This window comes from Suillus paluster (assembly GCF_016628075.1).
Source record: "Suillus paluster strain FC165 chromosome Unknown EDB91scaffold_3, whole genome shotgun sequence".
Lineage (NCBI taxonomy): Eukaryota > Fungi > Basidiomycota > Agaricomycetes > Boletales > Suillaceae > Suillus > Suillus paluster.
Window position 1 is genome coordinate 931,743 of NW_024537563.1, and position 17,886 is coordinate 949,628.

Consider the following 17,886-nt stretch of genomic DNA (forward strand, 5'->3'; position numbering starts at 1 on the left):
GATTTAGAAGCTACTCGACATTGCCCCAGTATACAGTGTACACGACCTCCCCGTCTGCTACTACATACACGCCCCAGGGTGATGGGGTGTATGAAACAACGCGTCCCCCCAGAGCAAGGGTGGATGGCTTGGTGTTATCTAATGAGTACAGAACGTGGTGCCAACATGGGTGTTGCTAGCATAATCGAGGAATGAACGAAACACGGCGGAAACAGTCGGTCAAATGAATGTCTAAGGTTACTCTACGGTTGAAGCAGTGCTATTTCGCGGATTTTGTTGGTTCCTATAATGTTCTTCTTGCTCCTGGTGTGTTCCTCTAGAAAGATCAGCACAGGTTAGCATCGGCAGGACGCGATCGGACATGATGGTCACGTACGGTAATGGGTGCTCCTCGATGGGTACGCATGTAATGAAGACGAGAATATTGATTGCAATCTGGCAAATGAAAACAACACGGAGTGCATCGGCGTATGACTCCACTGCAGCTTTTCTGAGTGCAGGCGCGAGGTTAGGGATCGAGCCTATCGAGTGTCTGGATGCATCATCAAATAAGTATATAGACCGCATTGCCATCGGACTTCATACCGTATCTCCTCGATGATCTGGGTAAAGGGAACTCATGTGAAATGCATACGGTATAGGTGCACAACTGCCGCTTACTTCGAATGAACCAGGTCCAGTAATTCGCTGGCGTAATTTTCTGACCAGAACGCTCTGGAGCACTGCCCCTGATAAACTGACACCGAGAACCTGACCTGTTGTTCGGAAAAGATACGTGACTGCAAATTGCATATCTTGAGTTCAAAGGTCTCCCAGGGCAGGTCGACCGGCACTTACTACCGGTTGCAACGGCCATATCTTCCTTGTAAACGCCCGCGATCATCGCCTGTAAATTCATAGTTAACAGGGACCAGGTCGACTTATGAACTAGGGGGCATGGAAGATACTGACAATTAGTGTAGAAGTGATTAAGCTGGCCATTCCAAAACCCTGTGGGATAATATCTAGCCATAGATGGTACTTCGATGTGTTATCATTCCATAGAGCGGCGAGAATGCTGGCGAGAATGGTTAAGGCGGCAGAGGCTAACGTTAAATGATACAGTTTGCCTGTCCGACGCATCATCCTATAACCACGACGGTGAATTAGTCTGAATAATGAATGATCACCAGGACCTCACCAGCCAGCGAACATACTTCCCGTGGACAGAGCAACCTGTAAGACAGTGAGTATTTCCTCTCGCACAATACAACGGGATCCGCACAGAATGAGGGAGTAAATGTAGACCTGAAGGCATGTGTGACTCGATGATAGTAAACGGGGATAATACCAAGCATACCGGCATTCGTGGATGAGTCTAGCCTCACAGCGGAGAAATACATAGGGACATAGTATAGCTGGAAAAGACACCGCGTTAAATTAGTGGCGTCTTATAAGGTTTTCAGTCCTCACCATTGAAAAAGCAGTTATGGAACTTAAAAAGTTGGCCAGGGAAACCGCTAACGGGGTGCGTTGCGTAATCAAACGCAGGGGCATCACAGGGTACGGCGCCCAACGAGCCTCCACTAATATGAAGGCAACCCAGAAAACAGCGCTGGTGCAGAAAAGTCCCCATATTAGGGGGTGAGACCACGGAAGTTCCTCAGTAGTCTTGAGACTGAAGCCGAGCAACAATCCGGCGACCGCGACAACTAGCGTGAATGATCCCATGAAATCAATACGCTGCAGTTTGGAGTATGTGCTCTGGTTCTGAATCTCGTCGGACAACTTTATGTTGACCTTGAGTGCAACCAAAATGAAAGATATAAGCAACAACGGCGCCTGAGTCCGAGTGAGGCTAGGAACAGACGGAAAGATACCAGGCTACCGACCTGCAATAAGAATGCTGCCCGCCTGTTGAAATATTCAGTGGGCGGAGAGAGACATTCCAACCGGCTACTAACCAACCCAGGGTGTCATTCACCCACCCTCCAACTGGACCGCCAAGGCCAGCACCCAGACCAAACAAACTGATCGAGGGTATTCATTCAAGCCCGGTGCATAAATCAGCAATCACTTACATATTAGTCATTCCTTGATATAGGCCACGGTGTTTTCTAATAGTAACCAAAATCATTCGTATCGCTACTCCTTGAAACATGCAAACTTACAATGGTATAAGATCAGTGACGGCGATGCTGCTGACTACGACACGGTAAATTCTCCCTGGCAATCGATACCGCAGCGCCAAACATACCTGTCATCACTCTGAAACAAATGTCAGCACAGTAAGCCTTGCAAACATCAATCCGTTGCACGCACCCTCCACCGCCCATTCCGGCAACTGCGCGCGCGACAATCAATGCCTCCATAGATGGAGCGAATGCGCATGCGATGGTGCCCGATCCTGAATTTCATATTAGACACGTGAAACGCCCATCGGCTGTACGCACCGAATAAAGTCAGTCCGAGAAGCATGGCTCCTTTGCGACCTAAGATGTCTGATAGTCGACCTGATTGATAGGCATTAAGATGGATATGGGTGATAGCACAATCATTTTGATGCTCTCACCGTATAGAGGGGTAAAGCAGCATACTGAGAGTAAATATGATGTCCCCAGGTATGAAGCCTGGTTAGATTTATTGAAGTAGCTTCCTATTGGTGAGAGAAGCGTAGCCACAATTGTGCCTATTGACAGAAGTTTGGGGTTTGTTCCATTCTTCGTTCACTACCAGCAAACTAGAGCGCACCATCCAAGGCACCAAGGAACACCGCACTCCAGAGACCCGACAGGATCCAAAAAAGATCAATACGGGAGACTTGATTCAGCGGCGGGGGGTCCGAATTCGGTAAGCTTGATTCTGCAACCTCCACAGAGTTATAAGAAGGCTCTTGATGTCGGTCATGGAGCAATGACTGCGATTCTTTGGACGATGACCTTGATGACATGCGTGGGGTCGGAGATCCTTTGCGGGGTATCCAAGTAGGTAAGAGTATTGTTGGAGGGCGACAGGGCGGGCTGAAGATTCTCAGTCGTGAATTTAAGGCAGGGAAATTAGAATTTCGGAATATTGACGCGCAGGAACATGCTTAAGTAGGTGTCTTCCAAAGAAATATATGACTGCTGATCTCAAGCGACGTCTTCAAAGTCCCCAGAGCTCCCGTGTCATCTTCCGCTCACATCGGTACCGGACCGGCCGAACAAGATGTCTTCATCCAACGACTACTCCTTCGAGTTCAAATATTCAAGATCCAGCCACCTAATATCAACTCAATTTCCCCGCATAACATACACCCCAACACCCTCAACCAGACTAACGTTATCGCCCATAGTCCTAGATTTGTTGCCACTGTGGGCTGCTACCAATCAATCCCGCACTCTCCGGACACTAGGCTCTCCTCAGCTTCGGATCTGAATAATTGACACACCTGTCATCGCCTGTCTTTTTCGTGCGCGCGCGTCCTTACAGCCCGGAGGTGCTTTAAGAGCGTTTTAGATACTTCGGGGCATTACTCAAGTATTACTTGCGCTGTTTCCGGGATTGCCCTTCTCCTCAAACACCCTGTAGGGTGAACAAAAATCCCGTGAGACGTGGGTGACATGCTACGGCATCCAACTTTGAAATTGCCTTTGGGACCCATGACCATGTATTTGTACCCAGTGCAGTGTGTGGGATCCTGCAGCTGGGATATGATAGATGCTGCCGGAATCTTCGACTACTCTTCGAACCAACCCGGGTGAGTTGTTGTCATGTTCCTTCCTTCACTCACCGGTTTCACACGATGTTCATACGCTGCCGGTATAATGTCTTCGCATGCTCTTGGGAGCCGGATCTCTTTGTTCGACATGAAGTTATAGTCATGACCTGAGGCACCACGAGGCACTGATATCTCTAGATAGGTTCTGCTGAAATCCGCTCATGTAGGTTCCCGTGACGTCGTTCTGTTTTTAGGAACGGTAATTTCCAGCTCCATCGTACTGCGTGCTTCTTGGAATTTCGCCGTCTAAAAGCTAGACGCCTATGAGTCGTGGCAGATCACTGGTGCCATCGTTATGAACGCAATCAGTTACAACGATGACAATGACGACGATGACGACGATGATACTATCCCGCCGAGAGTGAACTAGAGGGATCTTATGTCCCCGAAGTAGGTTTGCATTGCTTCAACTGCTATCAAAAGATTGCGCTATCCACTGTCATGTCCTCGAGGATTCAGGACTTAGCCGTTTTAGGTGTATAAACGTCACGCAACATTCATGGGCACCCATGTGCTGTTTTTGTACGTGCGACGCCCTCTTGATATTTGTTGTTCGCAGGATGGGCATGTACGGTCATATTAGGTTCAGATATGGGGTAAGTTCCCTGTATTAACATCCGTTCTTTCTAGAATAATAACGATACTCGATGCAGCATCATGGTCGTTTTGGGCAGCTGTATCTCGGAGGATATGAAACGATGCTTGATGCGGTATCATCACAACGGTCCTCAAATTTCGGTTTTGGGCAGCAATTACATCGTCACAAGCGCTCTTATTGGTTGCGTGTCAGAAGAGTAACATTCTTGATCAAGTGCTTCGGGTGTTGCTGTGTTAGGGGTCAGTGCATCATGTCCTATGGAAGCCTAGATTTGGCCTAGTGATGGTGGTGTTGTTCAAGACAGTGAAGATGCACCATATATTTCCCATGTCGAACCGGTCCGTAGGAGGGATGGGCGCTAAGGCTCGTGTTCATAATGCTACAGGAGTCTCTGCATTGCTGCTGTTCTCCCTTCATCAACACATCGACTTTTAGCAACTGCTGTACATGTTCTGGTGACATCTGTGTTTCATATCGCCCCCGCATAGCCTTCAACTCAATGATTGATATAATTATGCGACCATCCTATCGGCTCATGCACAGCTTTGTGGTACAGCAGCCTCCTCCTGCCAGTGGTAACTGTTTATGGAGTGAGCCGTTCGCTATCTTGATAGGATGCGGAGCTGATTGGTCTGTAGAGAAGCTCTCGTGAGAGTTCATGGTACACGGCAAGTGTTCCGGAATTCCATCGCTTGCAACTGGTACGCTGTGCTACATTGTAGGCGAGTCTTGCATTTCGGATCATTACCTCTACCTCTACCTCGTGCCCGCAGCATCGGACAACATACTTCTGTGATTTGTTATTGCAGTGTGTGGAGTTGAAACTGATAAGTAGTCTCAGTATGATATGGCTCACGCGGGCCTTGCGCGGACCCCATTTCGACCGATGATTCAGGATCGAGAAGGGACTTGGAGGGGACCGCAAATTTTACAACGCCCGGCGCGGTACCTTTCAAAACTCACTGCAGGATCGCAAATGACAAATGACAAGACAATTTTACTCGATCTTACGTTCTCGTTGAATTATCCCTGCATGTGCAACAGCCCTTTCATTTCCGCAAAGATCTGCTTTCTCGACTCTACTCCAGCAAAGCTCATCATGCCTAATCAATACCCAGGCTGAGTGTAGTATTGCACGAGTAGGAGAATGGCCGCACAACGGACACGCTCGGACCTGCTCGGCACGGTGACCATGATTCGGATCTATGACTTTACGGCATTAAGTGACGAGGTGGTTGACCACGCGCCAAGGTTGTGACACAAGTTTGAACCCGAACATGAAAATTGAAAAGGTGTACTGCCAGGAGGGCTGGGTCAGTAACATTTCATTACTTGGGAACGTTCGCCCGCCAACGACCGTCACATCAAGGTCTACTGTTGGGAGAATCCTCGTTCACGTTAATGGTTAACCTTGTGTTATGTTATGTAGTGATGCTTAAATGAAGTGGAAGATGCCGTCTTTGTAAGCTAGCCGTTTTCTAGCCCCGTTATGTTGAGGGGGACAACAATTTGAGAGTTTATACCTCCCCCGATACCAAGGCAATTTTCTTTCTTCCGTCTTTCTGCAGACAGTCCGTGTCAGTCTGTTCCGTCTGCTCAAAGTACTAGAGTCTGCAATTGTTGGGGAAGTTATACAGTTGTCGTGCAATCCGATCAACCGTTCGGGATCGACCGCGAATCATCATTCCTCCATCATGCACGCACCCTCTCCACCGTCTACTCCGTCACACTCTTCATGGAAATCTGTCTTTCGCCTACCAAGTTCGTCGAAGAAGCATCGTGTTAATAGGCAATGTTTCAACACTTGCAGTTGACTGTTCGCCTCGTGCAATTTCATCCCCTCTTCAGACTGTCAAACATACTTCTGCAGTACCCAGTCCGTCTCTGACTCCTGGCTCATTCCTCCCTATCGACGAACGTTCCTCCTACAACTCTTCGAATACCCAGTCCAGTGATTCCAACGTGGGAGCTACACCGAGCTCTCCGTACCTTGTGCCTGATTCCCGACCCTTTCCTCACCAGTATCAACAGCAGTCGTCTGTCTCGAATGTCGAAGCGAATGGAATGGTCTCCCCACAATACTCCCAAAGTAGCACGCGGACAAAGTCGGAGAAACCGCATGGTCGCCCTTCACACCCTTAACAATGCCTCAGACTGCCACGGCATCGCAGCAGTCATTCGCACTCCCGCCTGGTCATGCTGCTTCTTCGAGTCGTTCGGGACCTTTGTCTCCTCGCGCAATGGGAGCGTCTGCTACTCGTTTTATTCGTCGCGTCGCGTCCGCGCCAAACGCGAAGCATCTTTTTTCTTCTGGCGGTCGGTCAGCCGCACCAACGAAAAATGGTCTATTAGCACCTGCAGATATGGTTCCACCGGTACCCGGTGCACCGTCAACGTCATCGGATCTCGGTGATGATTCGTTAGAGACTCTGTCGTCTAGTTCCTCAAGAGGGAGATCCAATCGGCACGAACGGTATCCTGGTAGTTCACATCTGTCAAAGACAAGAATTGTGAATGGAGTGCATGATGGTCCTGGAAAAATGGCTTTCAGACGGACGTATTCCAGTAATTCTATCAAAGTTCGACAGGTGAGTTTATAAACTTTGTCGGTGAATGTATCTTGAATGAAGGGGTGAATTTTAGGTCGAGGTCGGCCCGTCAAGCTTCGTGAAAATTAAAATGCTTGGAAAGGGCGACGTCGGACGTGTGTACCTTGTGCGAGAAAAGAAGACTGACAAGCTTTTTGCTATGAAAGGTGGGTCCGTGATTTGACGAGACTTCAATCGCTTCAATCATGATTCCCCAGTCCTGTCCAAAAAGGAGATGATCGAACGTAAAAAGATAAAACGTGCTTTAACCGAGCAAGAAATTCTTGCCACTTCAAATCATCCGTTCATCGTAACCCTCTATCACTCCTTCCAGTCGGAAGAGTACCTCTACTTCTGCATGGAGTACTGCATGGGTGGCGAGTTCTTCCGGGCCTTGCAGACTCGTCCGGGCAAATGCCTTCCGGAAGATGGCTCACGATTTTATGCGGCGGAGGTTGTGGCGGCCTTGGAGTACCTGCACTTGAACGGCTTCATATACCGCGATCTCAAGCCAGAAAGTAGGTTGCTTCTCCTCTTGATCGTCAATGTTTACTAAACGCTTAACTTTATTGCCGCATCTTGCTGCGCCTTTGTAATCTTCGCATTTCATTTACCGCGCCTCTTCCGTACTTGCTGGAACTTCGGCCAGATATTCTCCTCCATCATTCCGGCCATATTATGCTGTCGGATTTCGATCTCGCTAAACAATCTGGGCATCCTGGGGGCCGTCCTGCGACGATTCACCAGCTAGAGCCAAACGGGGTAAGGCGTTCCCTTGTCGTCCATGCGGTGTCAATTCACACATTCCACCTATTTTATAGATACCTATGATCGATACGATGTCGTGCACAGCAGATTTTCGGACAAACTCGTTTGTGGGCACTGAGGGTAAGGTTCCGTCGCTATTTATAACAAGCATTATCTTGACCGTATTCGGGTCGGTTGTTCAGAGTACATCGCGCCTGAAGTGATTGCTGCACAGGGCCACACTGCTGCGGTGGATTGGTGGACACTGGGTATCTTAATATACGAAATGATTGTGAGTGGATACTCGGCGGAGATTGGGTCCGCGTTCGCGATGGGAAAAATTGACGGTCTTATGCAGTTCGCCACCACGCCCTTCAAGGGGAAAGAGAGGAATGACACCTTTGCCAACATTCGGTCTCTGCCAGTTCATTTCCGAGACGCACCTAAAATTACGAGGTGGGCCGTTTGTCATTGACGTTGGAAACTGAGTCATGAGGGAACTTAACGAAAGTCGTTGCCGTACAGCGCTTGCAAGGATATCGTCAATCGGCTACTCGACAAAGACGAACGAACTAGGATAGGCAGCAGGAGCGGAGCCAGCGAAGTCAAGCAACATAAATGGTTTGCCAAAATGAACTGGGGTTTGTTGCGTCACCAGCGGCCACCGGTGAGTTTTGCCTGCCCCTATACCTGTACTTGAACGTGTGTTGGGCGCTAATAGCGCGTGGTTTCATCATTTCATATCCCGTCATATCCCGTCTGTGGGTGGGACAAGTTCTCTTTCTTCTGATCCGAATATGGCTTCAAGTGATTGTTTGACTGACGCGTCCCTTATCTGCCCCTGCATAGATCGTTCCATCGTCCTCAAATGGTCTTGATGCGGTGAATTTCCGGCATTTGAAGGAATCACGCTCGCTTCATCTAGAGGAACAAATCCGGGGCGTAGCAGGCGCGAACGCACCGGCTGGTCCTGGAACGCCCGGGTGTGATGATGGGATGGATGTACCATCAGATGGTGATCTGTTCGGCGCGTTCAACAGTGTCACACTACACTATGATGGGGAAAGCTGAGGAAGATCTTTTTCCGCCATATTTCCGTCGACATCATGCCGTGCTTGGTCACTATGCCAGGGTGGCTACCAAACATCGGATGCGATCGCCGGTCGATGATGGTTTGGGTATGATACTTTATTCTTTCTTTCGTCTGTGATACATACCATCCACTGCTTCATCTCGTTCATTCCATTGACGCTCTGCTTGCATTTTTGTTTCTCAGGGGGAAAAATTTGGTTCACTTGTATTATTTCAGCACACACCCATATCTTTGCACTTTCAACCTTGCCGCACTTGCCGAAGCCTTCAATCTAACCATCTATCACTCGCTTTTAGTGTTATTATGCCCGACAACTTACGATCTATCTTAATCAACTGATCATGACGCAGTAGAGCCGCTCACATAGATAGAAAAAGAGACGACGGTGTTGATTTTGAAAATGCGGGATGTTCAGATAAGTATTAGTGGGCATATCTACAAGTAAGTATGTGAGAATTGACAGCATGTGGCATCGCCCAATGGCATAAAGTGGAGAAATTTCTCCATGGACCACAAGATATTGAGGATGTTGTTGGAATTGTGAACGTTTAGTGTCAATGATCCGATCGAGACCGTTGTTTGAAATTGAAAGTTGACAATTGGGCCGGGCTTGGCTGGCCTTGGACAGATCATTAACCGAGATTGTGGACTTGGAAAAAGTTGGTACTATAGTGTTTGTTGGTTTACACAGAATAAGTTATGATGGCTGGACGGAGAGCGGAGGAGAGGATGACCTATTTTAGACGAGTAATAGACGCTGGTGATTGAGGAACGAAATAGGGAGACAATGATAGGGCTTCGGTGGGGGTAGTATATGTAAGCAGGGACAAGGAGATAGAGGGCGCGGGGAGTGGTTCTTTAGAGGTCGGGCGGATCGCTGAGGAGGAGAAGCAGATTGAGAAGATGGTTGTATAGTTGCGGTAAGTCTAAAGGGGGCTAGGTCGCGGCTCGGCTTCCCTTTTTTAGTAACGATCAGGACCCCAGCTAGCGCTAAAAAGTGAACCGCTAGGGTGTGGGGCACGCGAACAAGGTTATGAATGGCGGCCGTTTAGTGGATCTCATGTATTTCATTAAAATATTTGATTTCATTGAACATAGGAAATTGTGCACGGCAATACACGTGTATATACACAGGGAGACTTGAGGTATACTGGAGGGTGCATAGCCGCTGAAAAGGAAACAAATATTTTAAAAAACAACAAGAGATTCAGATCTGTGAACTCAATTGAATTACAGTTGCGGCAACTCGAAATTGTCACATGGAAAATTGGGTACGGATACTTCCATAAAAAGATAAGGGTGATGAACCTCGGCGCCGAGGTTAGCCAAATTTAGTTGTTTATGATGTTTTGAATTGTTTATTCAAGTATTTACCGAAGGTGATTTCCGAACCCGGCCGCGGCACCCTTGATTACGTTTTATTAAAAAAAGGAAAGTGACGTAAAATCTAATTTCGGTGTTGACTGATTTCGGTTGATGAGTTGTTCTCCACCGCCCACACTACTTATAAATTTATATAGTTAACCTAGCTAAGGGCTATAATATCAAAAAGGACTCGATCGACAGTTCAAAGTAGTCACTTTTTTGATTTTTTGCTTCTTTTTATACAACTACATAGTTTCGACCTCAACTTTACGGCTTCTTCTCTTCATTCCCTACCGAACGACTAGCAATGCAAGACTTATACGCTTCTCAATACCAACGACAGCAATGGTCTCGTCCAACTGACTACCCACAGATTAATACAACCGGTCCTACTTATCCTCAACAGCCATCAGCTTCTCATTCTAGTTCAAGCAATGGCTCTCCAACTGAGGATAGTCCCACCTGCTTCTCTAAAAGTTCATGAGCAGCAGCAACCTCCTCCTCCAAAGTCAGAGGCAAAACCTCAAGCTACTTTTTTAACAAAACTTTACGCGTAAGTTAAATCTCGCGTTTGGCTTGGCATTAAACTTGACGCGTCATATACAGTCTTCTTGAGCGTCCGGAAAACCACCACATGATCCGTTGGGATCCTGCAGGTGAACATATCATCGTAGAGAGACCAGAACAATTGGCTCTCCATGTCCTCCCAAGCATTTACCGTCAATCGAGATTTGCGAGCTTCTCCCGGCAACTAAACGTATGTAGTGCTTCCGTCCTTCTCTGTCGACCCAACACAGTCCTTAACTCAAATGAACTATTCACTAACTAACTTCCTCGTTAGATCTATGGCTTCATGCGCAAAGTAAACCTTCGTAACGTCGACCCCGCCATTGATGATCCAGACGCAAGCACATGGTGTAAGTCCCCCTCACTTCCTCAATCTCACACTTCTTTACTAACTAAACGGTACTCTAGCCCATCCCACCCTCAACCGCCACTCCCCCCCTGAGGTAGTCGCTAATTTCAAACGCCGCGTCCCACCCCGCCTTCCTAAGCCAAGGAAGCGTGACACACAGGAACCCCCTTCGATACCCCCACCCCGCTCCGCTATTGGTATGGGTCCAGTTCCTCTCACAGTGCCTTCGTCCGTTGGCCCGAAGGGCACCTTGCCCAATGGTGGTCGTGCTCGTGGCTTTTCTGCACCCGGGTCATTCACTCCTTTGAACCAGAGCAGTGCAGCTTGGAGCAACTCTTACCCTCACACTCGTAACCTCCCTCCTCTCACTGTCCCTTCCGAGCCCAATCATCATAACTTGTACAACCAATCTCACTTGCAGCCAATCTCTCCCGCAGAGGAGTCCCCCACCGCTCAGTTTAGCGCAATGGGTCCAGGAAGTGGTTATCATCACCCTCAGCATACTAGCAACAGGGACATGCTTGTCCCTCCCACGCAGTATTCGTATGCCGACCAGAATTGGCAGTACTCCCCTAACAGCTCGACTTCGAACCATTCGGGCAGCTTGTCTTCCTTGTTGAACCCACCGAGCAACAATGGCTATGGTCCGCGTCCAACGCCGACCATCAATACCTCTTACTCGTCTACCTATTCGGGTGTTTCGATGCACAGTGACAACAGTCCGCCCTCGCTATCCCCGGATAGCCGCCCAACTACGGGGTACTCCATTTCATCAGTGTCATCCTTGCCGTATGAGGAATCCCCATCGCACCACACTTATCATCAGGCTGATTACTCGCGTCCCGGCTCGAGTCACCACCGCCCCATTTCGCCATCATTGTCTCGTCCCCCTTCATCCTCGAAGCAGTATGGCCCGTCGTCCTTGAGCATTCGCCGTCCCCGTCGCCATAGTCAAGCCATGAGTCCATACCCCTCTCCTTACGACCATCCTTCCACCGAGAGACCCTCGACGTCGCCTCATCCAGCTGACGATGGAAGCATGCCACGAGTACGCAGCATGATTCAGCTGCCGTCCGTGGACTCGTATGGCTTCCCTGCCGGGCAAGCTGAATTCGCGTACTCTGCCGTTGGCGGTGGCGCATCCATCGACTCGATGGATGGACGGAGTGGTTGGGGTCACCACCAGGTTGGACCACGTCCTTCCACAAGCGCGTCTTCCATCAGCGCAGCTTCCCACACGTCATCGTCTCAAGCGAATACCCCGCCACTCGGGGACGGATACGGCGCAGGGGAAGCCGACATTAATCGCTGTGAGTCGCGCGACTACCCCTTGCGCCCCCCGATCTCTCACGGCCTGGCTTACTGACTGTCAGTCTCTTGAATGGGTTCAGTCTCTCCTGACTTTGGGTTTGTCGCTATGAACGAGCACCTTCCTCCGCAATATACCAAAACTGTGAGCGAGCTTTAGACGCTCCGTTCCCGTGGAGAAAGTAGACTTGCTGCTCGGATTCCTTTAATTTCTTCCTTGGTGTTTCATGTTTTGACTTTTGGACAACTCTGCTGTTTTGCGTTTGTGTTTGCCCCTCACGATCCACTTTCCTTTCCTTGCCTCAATCTGCCGCTTCTTTCAAAGAAGCTATACGAAATTGGAAGATCTTTTTCATGAACATTACAAAACGATCGGCTGCGTTTGCATGTGCTCTCTCATCTAGTTCCACCGTGTATACTTTTGCTGCTCTACATTTGTACCACACCCCATCATCACTCCCACTTTGATACCTCTCTCTCGTCTTTACCTCTGTGCATACGGTTACCCCGTATACAGTTACCCCCGTTCATTGATATCCCGGTCTGCTTTAGTATCTGCAATACATTTTTGCTTGTCAAATGATGGCCACCATCCGGTTGATGCCGCTTGCCATCTAGTACATCTCTTAATTTGAAAACGCGGATCTCTCTCCTCAGCACAAAGCACATCCACCCTGTCACCTCACTATCAAAACCGTTCCCATCTCACAATCCACAAAACCATTTTCCACGATTTTCCGCCATCCAACAAATATTTCAGATACACGGCGTCCGCATACCAAATCGGGAATCGCCACTCGTTGATCTCGTAGGCGTGATCTGATCAGAGCGAATGCACAGAATTCTGATCGGGGCTCTGACAGTTAACCAGCCGTTCACGTAAGCGTCAACTTCACACTTGCTCGGGCTGCTCATCTCGGATTTTTGCGCAATGACAGCACGGCCGTGATATGATGTGTGCACATATATGCGAGCGTTACTTGCCCGAAGGAGGACAGATGAAGTGGAATGGTTACATGAATGAGATGCCTATCTCTGGCGCTGGATGAGACGAATATTCCACACTACGCCGTGCGGTTGCGGTTCATGGCTTTTGTAAAAGCGCTGTTTCATGTTCTTTATTGATTTTCCGTGATAAGTTGTGGAGTCCCTCATAAACGATCGTGCCAACAGGAAAGAGGGGTCGACCCTGCGTTTAAGGGCTGGAACTTGCACAGCTGCAACCTGTGGCGTACGGCGTTTGCTGCAGGGTAGGCGTCAGCTCAGGGGCAGGATTACGCGCTATTAGTATAAACTGGTATACACGTTTGCGCGTATATTGCCTGTAAGGTCCTGTCATCAGACATGGGACCTGTACAGATCGATATCAAGCCTCTTATGAACTTGACTTTGCCCATCGGCGGTGTCAGACAAGATACCGCAACGCGAATTTCATTGAGGCTGCGTGACTTGGAAAGATAGGAAAGAATGCAATAGAACGAACGCATGCATGGTACGGCGAATAGGAGCGAGATATCCGAACTAGCTAGTCAAAAGTACATCTGATCCGAAGACAATACATACATACAAGTTGTGTTAATCAATCCGCGTCTTATACGCTATTCTTGGGTAATATACAAGTCTAGGCTCGAGAGAGTCCAATTAAGGGGGAAAGACAGCGACTAGGCTGCAGGAAGGCCAGACAAAACGCGTTGTGGCGAAACAAGTTCGTGCGAGACGAGCTGGGCCTCGCTCATGTTGTTCCGCGACTGCGACGTCAGGGGTAGTCGTAGCGGTCGAGATCCCACATCGTCGTCCTCTACATGCGACTCTGGATCTAAAAACGCCACTCTTTCTTCCGATGCACTTCCAGCAAACTCCAAGTCATCATCAAGTTCATCGTCCACCGCTCGGCGCGCTACCAAACTGAGGTAGACGAAAAGTGCAACGCACAAAAGGATTCCACCAACAGTCCAGACTTTGCTCCAGGTATCGTCCTCTTCCTCCTGAGTATCATCTTCTTTTTTGGCACTGAACGAGCGAATTCCTGCACCGATGCTGGTGTGCACGATAACTTTGAAAAGGGACAAGGCCGTGCAAATCACATAGGTCCGCATGCTGAGTGTTGGCGTAGCCGCAAGAAGCGCGTTGAGCACATTGTATGGATAAGGTGCGAGTCTGACAAGGAATAATAGCTGGGGTCTGCGTTCGACCGCTCGGACTGCGCGGCATAAACCGCGTGTTGAGGTAAGCCAACGAGCGATTGGCTCGCGCAAAAATGTCCGTGAAACCCAGAAGACGACGACAGCACCAGAGAGCGCAGCGCAATATGAGATGGCTGCACCGATCCACGGCCCGAAAGTGTATCCCGATAATGTGATCAGCGTGGAATACAGTGGGAGAGGGGCTATTACAACGTGAGAAACATAGAGGCAGATAGAGTCATGTGAAAGAAAACAGCATGCGTGAATTTCTTGACATGACCAAAGATAAATTAAGAAAGGGACATACGGAACGTTGTGATGAAGATGAGACAGAACAAGACCGCGTAGCCAAAGTTTTCATCGTTTCGCAACCAGTGTGAGAGGCGATCAAGACCTGTCAGAAAGCATTGTGAGCAGTGAAAAACAGATAGTGAAATATGGCGCGATCATAATCGCGTAAGAGGGGAACATAGATGACTGCATTATTCTGCAGTAGTGGGCCACTAGGGCACCGGGGTCACGAAAGCAAACCAACAGGAACCGATTACTTACCGTCAAAAACCTCAGTCTTCCAGAACGCGATGGCTAGCACGAAACCGAGACTAGTTGCACCATAAGCCAAGATAGGCAGCCATTGCTTGAAAAGGTTCCATATCCGCAGCCCGCGCGGACGGACGTATCGTTGCGATTGTGCAAGGGTTTGTGATGATGAAGTCGATGAAGTAGACGAAGAGGTACGCATTGGAATAAAATGATGAGACGGACGCGAACTTCGATGAGGGTAAGGACGAGAGTTGAGAGGGATATCATTCGAAAGTTGGCCTGGGCCTGGTTTCTCACTGAGTACGGGTGAATCGTTGAGCTGTGCCATAGCTTGACAGGCAGAATGTGGGACGGTATCAAGTAGCCGTTGATGGATTCCAGTCCAAATGTTCGCTAGATAGCCGAACTCCAATCGTGCTGCTCAGCGCACAAAATGAATGGTCAGGATGACTCTGAGAGGAAGAGAACAGAGAAAGGGAACGACGTGTGGACGGGCGATGTAATATTTTTAAGTCGCAAGTAAGAGCATGCTAACTATGGTGCTACCAAGATATTGCTTGGGTGCCTTATCTTAGTAGGGTCTCACGCCACTAGTACTACCATTTAGCCAGTACTATATGAGACGGTTACGACTGGTTCACGTAGCACATGCTGCTGCGGATCGTCGTCGAGAAAAGAGAAATGAAGACGACGATTCGACTATTGCCAAACGAAAGAAGTAAGACCCATACGAAAACAAAACTTTTGAGCGCCTTGCCACGTCGCGCACCGTGACACGTGTAAATGCCAGGAGGTTGTATTCCGTGTCAACTGACCCTGCGATCAGTAATTACACCGCCCCCTGGCAGATGCTTTGGTCAACTGGTCAACATTTGTGTCAGAAAAGTGGTCTGATGTAGGGGCGGTCCGGGCCTGGCGGAGATATGGGGGTGCTGGGAGGTTTCGCCCTCTCCGTCTCCAGATGGGAACAGCAGAATTGTTGAATACAACGCGAGAAATGGGAGACCAAGGTTGCATATGCAAGCAACATGAGACTGTGCGCCATGTCAACTTAATGTGAGAACAGCGAAGAGTGGATGGACAACGCAAAAAAGCAGAAATTTGTGATATACTAGTTCGGAGACGGTGATGACATACGCAAGATAAAGATGCGACAAGGGCCTAGAATCAATCTCGCCTCCCTGGGCCTGTACACGAAGAACTAAAAGTATTTTTACCGTTGACGCATGATTGACGCTAAGATCGTTTTATCGATCCAAAGGAGTACAAGATCTTGAAGTAGCGGGGCGCCGCGGAGTGAGACACTCTTCGTTCTTCTTCATTGAAGGGAGTTCCAATATGACGTGAACTCCCTGGCCGTCATGACAGGAGCGTGTAGGCATGAGCACATAAATTCCTGGTCGCGAGCGTTATTAATATTGATGCGAGCTAGAGGCGAAAGATAACGATGCTTACTCTTCGGTGTCGGGCTAGCATGCGGATTGTAGAGATTAATTTCTCTTTTCGTCTTTTCGTAACATCATATTGGAAACCGAGTCAGAAAGAGAAAGGCATCTGTCGGGTCCGGATGAACGCTAGTCTCCTTGGGCAGAAGGAAGGCAGTCTTCTTTATAGATAAACGGGCCCTGCGCCTGGTGCACTCGCGAACTTTTCAAATATTAAAATAGGTCTCACCCCCCACTGGGGCGGAGGGTTCCGGAAAGCTCTAGTTCAACGCGTTTGGGACGTGCAGCGACTACAGCTGGTTATCCCAAAGGTCCGTTTGAGCGTGAATCAGGCGTGTCACAGGTTGCATTGAACTGAGGTAGCAACTCGGAGCAGGAGGAGTACTACTGGATCGTCATTCAAGTGCTTAGAAGAACTTGAAGGACACACAACGTAATACATGGTACGCGATGATGCTTATGCAATCAGGAGGTACGTACTAGTTCAACGTTCTCATCCTCGACACATCTCACACGTCGACAAAGATATATTTTTACTGCAGCTGGGGTACCTTAATCCTGAAGGCTTTTCCTATACAAAATTATCACCGTTTCATCTTTGAAACCAAAGTCGGAACAAATCTACCTCGTGCACTTATTTTATTTCTTGATATCCCAGGTTCTCCAGGTCATCTTGTATACAGTCCCACGTTTATTGATCTTTGTTCAAACGCCGTTCACCCTAGGGCCTAACGAACGCACGCATTTCTCCACCCACCTCGCAGAATATTTTTGCATTCCACTTCCCCACAATCACCGCGGGCAAGTAAACATTCACGCCTGATTTTTGGCCACTTTTCACCTCCATTCGAGTCAACACGGAAGGCTTTCCCGATTTGTAGAAACATATGTCGCCCTTAGCGCGCCTCGTTCAACTGCGATCTCTACGTGTTCCCCTGCGGCGGACTCGTGGGTACTCTTCAACTACGGAACCACGGTCCGGACATGCTGACTGGTATGCGTCCATGCTACCGGGCATGATTCCGGTAGCTCTTTTGGGCTCTGCCATGTACATGGTAAGTAGTGTCATCCTCGCATCGTGGGTCACTGGCATCGTTGGCTGCGGTCCTTCGCGTCATGATCGGAATTCAACGTGTCAACATATTTGCTGATTTCGTGCTTTGACTTGATTAGGGGTTACAACTTTTACAGAGTCGCCTTGCTCACGAGAGATTCCTTGATGAAGCTCGAGAGGAAGTGCGTCAACTCGAAGACGAGGTGGACAAGTTGCAGAAGGAACGGGCCGCGCAACCGTCGATAGTATCGTCTTCACGCACCTCTGCCTCTAAATGGTGGCCATGGTGATTTTCAGCACATAGAAA

At 48.8% G+C, this 17,886-nt stretch overlaps 5 protein-coding genes across 5 annotated transcripts; 3 read left to right on the top strand and 2 right to left on the bottom strand.

Moving 5' to 3' along the window:
• Positions 1-237: 237 nt before the first annotated feature.
• Positions 238-2,929, bottom strand: EDB91DRAFT_1242829 (vacuolar amino acid permease; the record flags this gene model as incomplete). Its single annotated transcript, XM_041322229.1, has 19 exons — positions 238-316; positions 377-532; positions 586-602; positions 661-779; positions 838-886; positions 952-1,126; positions 1,181-1,215; positions 1,265-1,287; positions 1,340-1,397; positions 1,453-1,821; positions 1,872-1,893; positions 1,944-2,009; positions 2,061-2,096; positions 2,151-2,184; positions 2,237-2,247; positions 2,302-2,386; positions 2,433-2,492; positions 2,552-2,668; positions 2,731-2,929. 19 exons carry the CDS (start codon positions 2,927-2,929, stop codon positions 238-240), a joined length of 1,710 nt encoding a protein of 569 aa, XP_041183195.1.
• Positions 2,930-5,728: 2,799 nt separating this feature from the next.
• On the top strand, positions 5,729-9,166 carry EDB91DRAFT_1100306 (Pkinase-domain-containing protein). Its single transcript, XM_041317176.1, has 11 exons — positions 5,729-6,118; positions 6,186-6,404; positions 6,491-6,925; positions 6,981-7,092; positions 7,144-7,443; positions 7,575-7,687; positions 7,747-7,813; positions 7,876-7,964; positions 8,031-8,128; positions 8,198-8,339; positions 8,522-9,166. The coding sequence occupies exons 1-11, from the start codon at positions 6,032-6,034 to the stop codon at positions 8,741-8,743; spliced, it is 1,884 nt and encodes a 627-aa protein (XP_041183196.1). The 5' UTR covers positions 5,729-6,031; the 3' UTR covers positions 8,744-9,166.
• Positions 9,167-10,312: 1,146 nt separating this feature from the next.
• EDB91DRAFT_421743 (HSF-type DNA-binding-domain-containing protein) lies at positions 10,313-12,661 on the top strand. Its single transcript, XM_041327221.1, has 5 exons — positions 10,313-10,683; positions 10,737-10,887; positions 10,972-11,047; positions 11,106-12,356; positions 12,438-12,661. Exons 1-5 carry the CDS (start codon positions 10,565-10,567, stop codon positions 12,512-12,514), a joined length of 1,674 nt encoding a protein of 557 aa, XP_041183197.1. The 5' UTR covers positions 10,313-10,564; the 3' UTR covers positions 12,515-12,661.
• A 1,354-nt stretch (positions 12,662-14,015) lies between these two features.
• EDB91DRAFT_1043669 (uncharacterized protein) lies at positions 14,016-15,279 on the bottom strand (the record flags this gene model as incomplete). The annotated part of the gene is made up of 3 exons (XM_041313076.1): positions 14,016-14,740; positions 14,845-14,931; positions 15,090-15,279. 3 exons carry the CDS (start codon positions 15,277-15,279, stop codon positions 14,016-14,018), a joined length of 1,002 nt encoding a protein of 333 aa, XP_041183198.1.
• A 2,133-nt stretch (positions 15,280-17,412) lies between these two features.
• On the top strand, positions 17,413-17,869 carry EDB91DRAFT_1077547 (uncharacterized protein; the record flags this gene model as incomplete). The annotated part of the gene is made up of 2 exons (XM_041314940.1): positions 17,413-17,580; positions 17,699-17,869. 2 exons carry the CDS (start codon positions 17,413-17,415, stop codon positions 17,867-17,869), a joined length of 339 nt encoding a protein of 112 aa, XP_041183199.1.
• Between the last annotated feature and the right edge of the window lie 17 nt (positions 17,870-17,886).